General features: G+C 44.4%; 1 protein-coding gene and 1 long non-coding RNA gene across 4 annotated transcripts in view; both read right to left on the bottom strand.

Moving 5' to 3' along the window:
- Nucleotides 1-12,500, bottom strand: part of LOC126993602 (endoplasmic reticulum transmembrane helix translocase-like) — a 33,060-nt gene that overhangs the window by 17,557 nt on the left and 3,003 nt on the right. For both annotated transcript variants that reach the window (XM_050852773.1, XM_050852774.1), the window contains exons 3-10: nt 7,699-7,788; nt 6,672-6,949; nt 5,907-5,979; nt 4,873-5,028; nt 2,847-3,033; nt 2,586-2,756; nt 923-1,105; nt 1-162 (exon numbers count right to left, since the gene is read on the bottom strand). The exon at nt 1-162 is cut by the window's left edge and continues 20 nt beyond it. In XM_050852773.1, coding sequence (XP_050708730.1) covers nt 1-162; nt 923-1,105; nt 2,586-2,756; nt 2,847-3,033; nt 4,873-5,028; nt 5,907-5,979; nt 6,672-6,949; nt 7,699-7,788 — 1,300 coding nt within the window. The remainder of the gene's footprint in view (nt 163-922; nt 1,106-2,585; nt 2,757-2,846; nt 3,034-4,872; nt 5,029-5,906; nt 5,980-6,671; nt 6,950-7,698; nt 7,789-12,500) is intronic.
- Nucleotides 7,795-10,912, bottom strand: LOC126993610 (uncharacterized). Of its 2 annotated transcripts, none has more exons than XR_007748037.1 (3): nt 9,136-10,912; nt 8,195-8,758; nt 7,795-8,006 (listed from the first exon to the last, which is right to left on the bottom strand). It is a non-coding gene; the product is annotated as an uncharacterized LOC126993610 (long non-coding RNA). The 2 variants fall into 2 exon arrangements; XR_007748036.1 differs by lacking the exon at nt 7,795-8,006 and having other exon boundaries at nt 8,015-8,758; nt 9,136-10,167; nt 10,447-10,912.

Below are 12,500 nucleotides of genomic sequence, written 5' to 3'. Positions count from 1 at the left end.
GGAAAGGCTCGGTGCAGAAGACGTACAGCTTGGAGAGGGCCAGCAGGGAGGTGTTGACGGCCAGGGACAGCTCTATGGGCAGCTCGGGCGGCACCACGGAGGTCAGGATCAGCGTGCACTCCAGGAAGAGCTTGTAACGGCTGCGATCGGGGTCCTCAACACCTAGGGGGGGGGGGAGGTTACGATCGAATGGACACACACCAGGCAAACCCCGTAACTCTCGATCCAGGAGGGGGAAAGTTACGGGGATATTGTCGCCTTCGTAAACAGGGACAGCCGAGAACAAGGGGACAGCTGAGAATAGAGGGACAGCCAGGAACAAGGGGACAGCTGAGAATAGAGGGACATCCAGGAGCAAGGGGACAGCTGAGAATAGAGTGGCAGCCAGGAACAGAGGGACAACCAAGAACACACACACACACACACACACACACACAGAGAGAGAGAGAGAGAGAGAGAGAGAGAGAGAGAGAGAGAGAGAGAGAGAGAGAGAGAGAGAGAGAGAGAGAGAGAGAGAGAGAGAGAGAGACACACACACACACACACACACACACACTAAAGAGAGAGAGAGAGAGAGAGAGAGAGAGAGAGAGAGAGAGAGAGAGAGAGAGAGAGAGAGAAACACACACACACACACACACACACACACACACACACACACACACACACAGAAGAGAGAGACAGAAACACAGAGCGAGAGAAAGAGAGAGAAACACACACACACACACACACACACACACACACACAGAAGAGAGAGACAGAAACACAGAGCGAGAGAGAGAGAGAGAAACACACACACACACACACACACACACACACAGAAGAGAGAGAGAGACAGAAACACACAGAGCGAGAGAGAGAGAGAGAGAAACACACACACACACACACACACACACACACACACACACACACACACACGCACCTTTGACCCACACATAGGCAGCGGCAGCGACGGCAAACACCAGGAGGAAGAGTATAAACGCCAGCGTCTCCATGTTGTTGGCGGTGACGCGACTGACCCCATACAAGATCGTTTTGAGTAGCCTTCCCTGAGCCGTGGCAAATCCGGTCCTCAGAACGTAGCAGACGCAGCCGTTGTCCGGAGCTGAAAGGAATCGTAGCGCCTATAGTTCTGGGGCTAGAGGAATGGGGCTGGTGTGGGGGTGTAGGGGAAGGATCTGGCTACGTTTGGGTGTTTGGTGTTTGCATGTGTGTCCGTTTGTTTGGGAGTAAATTAGACAAACGTTACAACTTTTAATGAATTTTTTGGGGGTTAAATTTTTAAAGGTGTGTTTTATTTTGGTCTTCCTGGTAAGTGTGTTTGTCTGTTTGTTTTGTGCTTGGTGTGGGTGTGTAGGGGAAGGATCTGGCTACGTTTGGGTGTTTGGTGTTTGGATGTGTGCGCGTTTGTCTGGGAGTAATTTAGACAAATGTTAAAACTTTTCATGATTTTTTTGGGGGTAGAATTTTTCATGGTGTATTTTATTTTGGCGTTTCTGGTACATGTGTTTGTCTGTTTGCTTTGCGCTTGGTGTGGGTGTGTAGAGGAAGGATCTGGCTACGTTCAGGTGTTTGCCAATTGTGTGTGTGTGTGTTTGTTTGGGAGTAAATTAGAATAGCGTTACAACTTTTCATGATTATTTTTCATATTTTTTGAGTCGGGATATTTTAGCTGATTTGACAAATTTGCTTATTATGGTTAGTGTGTTTGTCCGTTTGTTTTACGCTTAGTGAGACTGGAAAGAGGAAGGATCTGGCTAAGTTTGGGTGTTTGGTGTGCTTGTCTGCGTGTCGTCGTTTGCCAGAAAATTAGAAAAACGTATAAACTTTTGTGGTGAAATTCGTCGTACAAGTTTCTTTTTTAGCTCAGAAATATTAGCATAGAAATGAGTGTGTTTGTCTGTTTTTTTGGGGGTTAGTGAAGGAGTGTAGACGAAGGATCTGGCTACGTTTGTGCATCAAGCGCGTTTACCTACAGACCTCCGTTTGCAAGGAAATTAAAAAATCGTATAATTTTTTGTGGTGAAATTTTGTTACTAGTTATTTTTTGAGGTCAGAAAAATTGTCATAGCAACGAGCGTGTTTGTCCGTTTGTTTTGGGGTTAGTACAGGAGTGTAGACAAAGGATCTGGCTATGTTCGAGCATCAAGTGCGTTTAATTCTACACCCTCGTTTGGCAGCAAATTAATAAAATGTAAGAACTTTCCGTGATTTTCTTTTAGGTAAAATTTTTCAGTGCGTGTTTTATTTTGGCTTTTCCGGCGAGTGTGTTTGTCCGTTTGTTTTGCGCTTAATATGGATGGAAAAAGGAAGGATCTGGCTACATTTGGGTGTTTGGCGTTTGTGAGTGTGTGTGTTTGTCTGTGAGTAAATTGGATAAACATTACAACTTTTCATGATTTTTTTTTCGGTAGAAGCTTTCATGGTGTGTTTTATTTTGGCTTCTCCGGCAAGCGTGTTTGTCTGTTTGTCCTGCGCTTGGTGTGGCTGGAAAGAGGAAGAACCTGGCTACGTTTGGACATCAAGCGCGTCCAGATCCACCCCCTCGTTTGGCGGCAAATCGGAAAAACGTAGCAGGAACTCACCTCTCAAACCTGTGGTGGTCTTCGGTGGTGAACTGTGCTGAACGATCTTGGTCCCAGCGTACAGCATGTGAAGTTTGCTGTCCGTAGCGATGTCGAGATTTCTCTCCATTGTCTCTCTCTCCCTTTCCTCCAGTCCCTCCAAGCCCTCCTTCATCTGGGGTATGCTCTCCCCTGTAGTAGTAGAAGTAGTAGTAGTAGTAGTAGTAGTGGTTTAATTAAGGGAGGCATGCTGTAATTAAGGGGGTCATCGTAAACACCCACCTGTCAACATGCTTTCATCGACGACACATGACCCTCGGAGAAGTAGCAGGTCACACGGCACCATCAGCTCGACACTACTGGTGCTGCTGGTGCTGCTGGAGGTGCTGGAGGTGCGGATAACACTGACGATGTCCCCGGGCAGCAAGGCGGTGGTTGGCATGGGTCTCCAGCGACGGGATCGGTACACCTGTTAAAATTAGGTTAGGTTAGGGAAGAGTGACCCGGACGTAAGTGGTCACACCTCAGTGACTATAACTGCGACCCTAATGAGATTTTGACACATGGTAGAGGAGGGATTGGTGCACTCATCCATAGCAAGACGTTAAGGAAATTCACCTCCGGTATCCCGATATTTTTGAAGTTTCTGAAGTAAAAATATTTGGAAGTGGGGAGCGATTCAGATATACCCTAACATAATTGGTCGTATCTCAGTAACTGTAAATGCGATCGTAATGAGATTTTGACACGTGATAGAGGAGAGATTGGCGCACTTAACCATAGCAAGACGTTAAGGAAATTCACCTCCAGTACCCCGATATTTTTGAAGTTTCTGAAGTAAAAATATTTGGAAGCACGGAACGCCTCGGATACGTAACCAGATATGCCCTAACACAAATGGTCATAGCTCGGTAACTATAGATGCAACCTATACTATATTGATATTTCAAATAAAAAACAAAGATGAATTAAAATTTTCATTACCTCTGGACGGTAATACTGGAAACCCTGAACCTGTTGTGTTATTTGGCGTCCCCGCCGTCTAAACACTGGTCTCTCGTGAACTGTTCAGACCAGCAGACCTGTACAGTCTCACAAAGCTTTTTAGCCGTAATTAAGAGTTGCTGGAAGGCTGAATCAGACATACAGTACCACCATGCCCGCTGAACGACACTCTGTACGAGTTGTGTTTATATGTACAGAGTGTCGTTCAGCGAGGATGGTGGTACTGTATGTCTGATTCAGCCTTCCAGCAACTCTGTTAAAAAGCTTTGTGAGACTGTACAGGGCTACGCTTGCTGGTCTGAACAGTTCACGAGAGACCAGTGTTTGTAAGCACGATGGGACACCAAATAACACAACACCTTCAACACCATGGCATGCTCACAAACCAATATGGAATAGCAAATTTGAGGCAGTGAATAACCATTTTTGGGCAAAGTTAAATGATTTTTCTCTTTGATATATTGAATTTTGAGTAACATAAAACATTACTTAGTGTTTTAATGTTGATGATCTAAGTCTGAAATCCCTTCAGCGGAGATATTTCATACCCCGAAGGTTTTCACACAACACCGGGCGTCACGTGTAGGGAGGAGACAACGCTTGTTTTCTGAGAGGCGGAAAAAGGTACCGATTATCACTAGTTTGGTAACAAAAGTAACGAAGATACCGATATATAAGTATAAGTAGCGGATGGCCGATAAGTTGTCAGCGATAAAGTATAGTGATAAGTTATCGCGAACGCCCAGCTATGGTGTGTGAACGGCGTAATCTGTCACCAAGAGATCTACAGTAGTTGCCTTACGGCTGACCGTCGCGCACGTATACATGTACGTCTTCACAGGCCACACCCCTCAACGTGCCTGTACGTTAGCAGGAGAGGCTTACAGTGCCAAATCTTATGGATCTTGGCCTCCTCTTTCCAATGGTGTTTGTGTTTTGTGGCTGTGATGAAGAGTTTTTGAGATACAGCGTTAAAAGACATCCCTTCCCCCGCTGCGGTGCCCGAGCCCGGGGATAGTCTCGCTGCGTGCGTCAGTCACACTCACAGCAAAAAACACCCCTCAACGTGCCTGTATGTTCCCAGGAGAGGCTTACAGTGCCAAATCTTATGGATCTTGGCCTCCTCTTTCCAATGGTGTTTGTGTTTTGTGGCTGTGATGAAGAGTTTTTGAGATACAGCGTTAAAAGACATCCCTTCCCCCGCTGCGGTTCCCGAGCCCGGGGATAGTCTCGTCGCAAGCGCTTAGCAAGGAAAGGGTTAATTAAAGGTGGGAAAATAAGTAAAAGCAATTACCCCCCTCACCTGTATGCTGTAAGGCTGGGCACCCATCTTGCGTATCTCCGCCATGTTCCGGAGCTGCTGCTGGACCAGGGTACACTCAAACACCACCAGCATGAACAGCGTGAACAGGGAGTAATACCAGTACTCATCCAGGCACCACAGCCCCACACAGAACACCTGCCCGGACATAGATACACGGCCTGTTATATAGATGCTTTGACATAGATACAAGGGGAGATTGAAGGGGGGATATATAGATTGTGGGGTGAAACAGGTCTCACATTTTTACATAGATACACATAGCTAATAGAGGAGGTAGGAGAGGAGGAGGATTACATAGATACAAGGGGAGGATATATAGATTGTCAGGAAAACAGGTCTCACATTTTTACATAGATATACATAGCTAATAGAGGAGGTGGGAGAGGAGGAGGATTACATAGATACAAGGGGAGGATATATAGATTGTCAGGAAAAACAGGTCCCATTTTTTTTACATAGATATCCATAGGAGAGAAACAGAGGAGGATTACATAGATACAAGGACCTATTTTATAGATGCTTTTACATAGATACAAGGGGAGGATATATAGATTGTGATGAAAAACAGGTTTCAAATTTTAACATAGATTTACATAGGAGAGAAACAGATGAAGATTACATAGATACAAGGGCCTGTTACATAGACACTTTTACACAGATACTAGGGGAGGATATATAGATTGTGAGGAAGAACAGGTCTCAAATTTTAACATAGATTTACATAGGAGAGGAGAGGAGAATTACATAGATGCAAGGGCCTGTTACATAGACACTTTTACATAGATACAAGGGGGAGATATATAGATTGTCATGAAAAACAGATCTCAATTTTTTTTACATAGATATATATTGGAGAGGAGGTGGATTACATAGATGCAAGGGCCTGTTACATAGACACTTTTACATAGATACAAGGGGAGATATATAGATTCTAAGGACTATGTGGTCTCTCAACTACTACTACTACCACTACTACTACTACTACTACTACTACTACTACTACTATTACTTACTTGGAATACAAAGAAAGGTGCAGTCGCTCTCTCCTTAAAAAGCTCCATAAACTCTGGAATGTCCATCTGTAACCTGAAATAACAATAATAATAATAATAATAATAATAATAATAATAATAATAATAATAATAACAACAACAACAACAACAACTCCCCATAACTCTGCGCCACGTCATCCTAGCCTGATCACACCTAAACAAAGCTTCTTCTTCTTCTTCTTTTGACCTGTATTGCCCCTCGCTGCCTCTCAGTTGTGAAATACATTAACATCTCTCCCCTGCGATGGGCACAGATTTGGCCTTCACTGGTAGCCTGGTAACATACACTCCCAGGTCTTTCTCTGCCTCTGTGGTGGATAGTGGAGTGTTTCCCATGTGGTATTGGTGTGCTGGATATCCATAACTCAACTCTAACTCATCCTAGCTTAACCAAATTTTATCCACACATGCATAAATTACCCCTCTACATACCCAGAAAGTCTCATTATCCTAACTTGAACACTTTTCGAGATATCGCAAAAAATATCAAAACTTTTCCCGACCAAAATTATAAATGGCATCAGAAAATTACACCTAACTTTGACTGCCCGTAACTCTACTCAACTTCATCCTAGCCTAACCAAATTTTATCCACACATGCATATATTATCCCTCTACATACCCACAAAGTCTCATTATCCTAACTTGAACGCTTTCCGAGATATCGCAAAAAATATCAACACTTTTTTCGAGAGAACAAAAAAAATCTTCCGCGACAATACTCACAGATTTGGTCCGTATTTCCGAGTCTGCTTGTCAACTTGGTCTTGGTCTTGGTATCCTCTTGATTGTAGGTAGAAGTTGAAGTTGCAGTTGATAGGGTATTGCAGGGGGTGAAAACTACTACTATTACTACTACTACCCCTATAGATGTATTTCACTTTCTGGAATATGAAGTAGATGGTCTCTTCCTCTTCCTTCCTCCTCCTCTTCTTCTTGTGGCTGTTCTCCTCCTCCTCCTCCTCCTCTTTTCCTCCTTCCTCATCTTCAATTTCGACGATTTCCTGTTCGGGGGGAAGAGAAATGGAGGTGAAAGTGGCGACGTTTTCCCGTTTTTCTCGGGCGTGTTTGGGTGTGTGGTGTTTGGCTTAGTGTGGGTGGATAGAGGAAAGATTTATCTATCCACACGTATCTTCCGTTTGTTTCTAAGTTAAGCAACAAGCGAGAAATCAAGCAAAAACAAACACGACTCCAAGATTTTTTTTTCATTTTTTACTCTGAAAGTTCCGACATTTGCCCGTTTTTCTCGGGCGTGTTTGGGTGTGTGGTGTTTGGGTTAGTGTGGGTGGATAGAGGAAGGGTTTTTTCATCCACATGTACCTCCCGTTTGTTTCTAAGTTAAACAGCAAGCGAGAAATTAAGCAAAAACAAACACAACTTCAAGATTTTTTTTCATTTTTTACTCTGAAAGTTCCGATATTTTCCTGTTTTTCTCAGCCGTGTTTGGGTGTGTGGTGTTTGGGTTAGTGTGGGTGGATAGAGGAAGAGTTTGTTCATCCACATGTACCTCCCGTTTGTTTCTAAGTTAAACAGCAAGCGAGAAATTAAGCAAAAACAAACACGACTTCAAGATTTTTTTTCATTTTTGACTCAGAAAGTTGTGACATTTTCGCGTTTTTCTCGGGCGTGTTTGGGTGTGTGGTGTTTGGCCAAGTGTGGGTGGATAGAGGAAAGATTTATCTATCCACATGTGCCTCCCGTTTGTTTCTAAGTTAAAACACAAGCGAGAAATCAAGCAAAAACTCAAACTCACCTTGACTCTCTGCAGTGGTACCAACTCTGCAAACCCATTGTTAGGCGTTGGGGTGACCCTCGCTAACGTGGCTTTCCTGGGATCATTCTCCTGGAAAAGATTGAGATGGTGTCAGTTAGAGGCCCATAGCTCGGCTCCGGACTAGGGTAGCAGGGATCCGTTTGGGTGTGATTGTAGAGGAATCTTTGCTCTATCTTACCCTGGCTTGCTTTCTCTCCTACTGTCTCTCGTTCTCTCACTATCTTTAATTTTCTCACATTTCTTCACTTTTTCCGCGCTCAAATTTCTGGTCAAAGTCTGCATCTAACCTGCCATAACTCCGCTCCTGTCTAGGGTAGCAGCGATCCGTTTGGGTGTGATTGTAGAGGAATCTTTGTTCTATCTTATCCTGCCTTGCTTTTCTTTCTACTGTCTCTCGTTCTCTCACTATCTTTAATTTTCTCACATTTTTTCACTTTTTCCGCGCTCAAATTTCTGGTCAAAGTCTGCATATAACCTACCGTAACTCCGCTCCTGTCTAGGGTAGCAGCGATCCGTTTGGGTGTGATTGTAGAAGAATCTTTGCTCTATCTTAGCCTGCCTTGCTTTTCTTTCTACTGTCTCTCGTTCTCTCACAATCTTCAATTTTCTCACATTTTTTCACTTTTTCCGCGCTCAAATTTCTGGTCAAAGTCTGCATATAACCTGCCGTAACTCCGCTCCTGTCTAGGGTAGCAGCGATCCGTTTGGGTGTGATTGTAGAGGAATCTTTGCTCTATCTTACCCTGCCTTGCTTTTCTTTCTACTGTCTCTCGTTCTCTCACTATCTTTAATTTTCTCACATTTTTTCACTTTTTCCGCGCTCAAATTTCGGGTCAAAGTCTGCATATAACCTACCGTAACTCCGCTCCTGTCTAGGGTAGCAGCGATCCGTTTGGGTGTGATTGTAGAGGAATCTTTGCTCTATCTTACCCTGCCTTGCTTTCTCTCCTACTGTCTCTCGTTCTCTCACTATCTTTAATTTTCTCACATTTTTTCACTTTTTCCGCGCTCAAATTTCTGGTCAAAGTCTGCATATAACCTACCGTAACTCCGCTCCTGTCTAGGGTAGCAGCGATCCGTTTGGGTGTGATTGTAGAGGAATCTTTGCTCTATCTTACGCTGCCTTGCTTTTCTTTCTACTGTCTCTCGTTCTCTCACAATCTTTAATTTTCTCACATTTTTTCACTTTTTCCGCGCTAAAATTTCTGGTCAAAGTCTGCATATAACCAGCCGTAGCTCCGCTCCTGTCTAGGGTAGCAGCGATCCGTTTGGGTGTGATTGTAGAAGAATCTTTGCTCTATCTTACGCTGCCTTGCTTTGTCTCCTACTGTCTCTCGTTCTCTCACAATCTTCAATTTTCTCACATTTTTTTCATTATTTCTGTGCCCACATTTCGGGTAAAAGTCTGCATATAACCTACCGTAACTCCGCTCCTGTCTAGGGTAGCAGCGATCCGTTTGGGTGTGATTGTAGAGGAATCTTTGCTCTATCTTACCCTGCCTTGCTTTCTCTCCTACTGTCTCTCGTTCTCTCACAATCTTCAATTTTCTCACATTTTTTTCATTATTTCCGAGCTCACGTTTCTTAATTTGCATGCCTGTAATTTGACAAGAGGGCCGCTTAATTAATTCGTCCCCTAACTATAACATGGAGGCGAAGTATCCTGTTTCGGAAGCACGGAGTGAATCTTAATACTTACCCATCGCTATATCACAGGAAGGAGCGATTTCCGAAGGGCAACCAATACGGCACTGTCTCGTATGGGCGCTCAACCCTTCACAGAGCACCGCGGCGTTCATGGCTGTCAAAGTGTGACGCTGTAGAATTATACCGATGTTTGTCCAGTAACATTTAGCTTGCTATTCTAAAACGACCACATCAACAATTTCCAAAGGCCAAAAAAGAGGTTCGTCGAGTTCTAATGAGTGTTCTTTTAGGTTCACGGTACAGGAGAAGGCTCAGACTACCACCAGGGTCATAAAAGTACCCCTGGAAATGCCCTGAGCTCCCATGAAAGACTAGTATATGACGTGTTCTTGGGCACAGAAGTGTTTTAAAATATGGCCCTTCTTTAGGTTCACGGTACAGGAGAAGGCTCAGACTACCACCAGGGTCATAAAAGTACCCCTGGAAATGCCCTGAGCTCCCATGAAAGACTAGTATATGACGTGTTCTTGGGCGCAGAAGTGTTTTAAAATGTGGCCCTTCTTAAAGAGTGACTTATTGCAATTTCATCGTCCGCCGCCGCTGCCGCAAAATAGCTCACAGAGGGTGTAGGCTGGGGGAGCATATTGAAACTAGCCTAACCGAGCTCTATGACCTGACAGCTAACGGCCCCCTCGACCCCCTTGCGAACCCCCCCACATGTACATGCAACTCTTTCCAGCGAGGAGGTATTTCTCGCAACACTGGCTGTCCACCACTGCCGCCCACAAGAATTAATATAACCTTACCAGGCGAGTGTGTGCCCAATTAGTGAGTCGTACGCTATCCCTCCCACGCCCGGGGCACAACACCACAGCCCACAAGAATTAATATAACCTTACCAGGCGAGTGTGTGCCCAATTAGTGAGTCGTACGCTATCCCTCCCACGCCCGGGGCACAACACCACAGCCCACAAGAATTAATATAACCTTACCAGGCGAGTGTGTGCCCAATTAGTGAGGCGTACGCTATCCCTCCCACGCCCGGGGCACAACACCACAGCCCACAAGAATTAATATAACCTTACCAGGCGAGTGTGTGCCCAATTAGTGAGTCGTACGCTATCCCTCCCACGCCCGGGGCACAACACCACAGCCCGCAAAAAACACTAACTCTTTAAAAATCGGAAGTAGCATTTCTGTAAATTTGCGATGCATATATATGGGGCTCAAAATGCATGGAATAATGAGATTTAACCCATGGGTAGGGCGAGAAGGTCCACTTGGGCAACTCTCTCAACACAGACCGGCGGGCGGAGGCAACAGCAGGAGGGGTGGCGTGCAGGACGGAACCTCACACACACACACACACACACACACACACACACATGACCACAAAACACACATCCGGTCCTCCCAAACACACACACACACACAATAACACACATACACACAAACATCTGGTCCTTCCAAACACACACACACACACACACACACTCAAAAACATACACATGACCACAAAACACACATGTACACACACACACACACACACACACACACTCAAAAACATACACATGACCACAAAATACACACACACACACACACACACACACACACACACACTCAAAAACACACACACACACACACACACACACACACACACACACACACACACACACTCAAAAACACACACACATCCGGTCTTTCCAAACACACACACACACACACACACACACACACACACACACTCAAAAACACACGTACACACAAACATCTGGTCCTTCCAAACACACACACACACACACACACACAAAAACATACACACAACCACAAAACACACGTACACACAAACATACACACATCCGGCCTTTCCAAACACAGGTATCCGATCAGTTCGCCCAAAGTCAGTTCGCCCACATTAGATATATTTACCGTGCAAACCCAAGTTACATTTGACGCCGGAAGTGCTTAATTGTTATTCTAATCCTAATCCAGATTCCAATTTGTCGAATCTAGCTTAGCGATTCCGAATTTAGGGATTTAGGGTTGAGATTCAAGGGAGATAGGCAGATAAGCAGATAGGCTGTTCCATGTAACATACTGGTCGTGATAATACCCATACAATAGTACAGGAATGACTGAACAAGTGGTAGAATGGTCATTGATGAAACCGTTTAGAAATAAGACTATGTAATGAAGCTTGAATGTAGGTTTTGTTAGTGAGGGGACACATTCTATTCCCTCAATTCCTGACATAATGGCAGACTCCTCAGACCACCATAGCCTATTCTGTGTTCATTCTTTGGGGTGATTCGGATGAGTATATGAGGGGCGAGAGATCCTCATTACAGCTTCTCAAGGCTCGCTCGTATTTAAGTGGACCAGTAAGCTGATACTAATTTTGATTCCATGCATTTTACATGAATGATTACTTTTGTTTTATTTTACTTTTTAGAATTATGACAGTAGTTTTAATTCTGTTTCAATTTTAGAATTACGAAATAAGTTTGGTAAAATTCTAGTGTTTGCCCATACCCCCCCCTCCCCCCCATACAAGCCTGGGGACCTGGTGGGAATGCGGGGTTTCGGGTGGGGGACACGAAATCTGTTGCATTCGCGTATTTTTTGTGTGTGGGGGAGGGGGGGATAAAAACTCCCTAGATCTAGAGAAATTCCCTAAATTTAGGTAGCTTTTCCTCCCACCACCCACTAACATAAGCGTTTGCGGCGAATTTAGTGTTGATACGAAAACAGAAGTAAATATATATGAATTACTAGTAGTAGAGAGAGATTTACATAGAAAATCAGACCACACAGACCCCATGGTCCAGACTAGGTAGAGAGAGAGAGAGAGAGAGAGAGAGAGAGAGAGAGAGAGAGAGAGAGAGAGAGAGAGAGAGAGAGAGAGAGAGAGAGAGAGAGAGAGAGAGAGAGAGAGAGAGAGAGAGAGAGAGAGAGAGAGAGAGAGAGAGAGAGAGAGAGAGAGACACACCAAGACAGGGCTAATCAATGTGTCTAATTCTCTCTCTCTCTCTCTCCCTGGTATATAGACACTTTTACATAGATACAAGGGGAGGATATATAGATTGTCACAAAAAACAGGTCCAAATTTTAACATAGATCACATAGGAGAGAAA

The sequence above is a fragment of the Eriocheir sinensis genome, unplaced genomic scaffold, assembly GCF_024679095.1.
Source record: "Eriocheir sinensis breed Jianghai 21 unplaced genomic scaffold, ASM2467909v1 Scaffold640, whole genome shotgun sequence".
Lineage (NCBI taxonomy): Eukaryota > Metazoa > Arthropoda > Malacostraca > Decapoda > Varunidae > Eriocheir > Eriocheir sinensis.
Note: the sequence above shows the minus strand (reverse complement) of the source record. Positions and strands in the feature narration are given on the sequence as shown.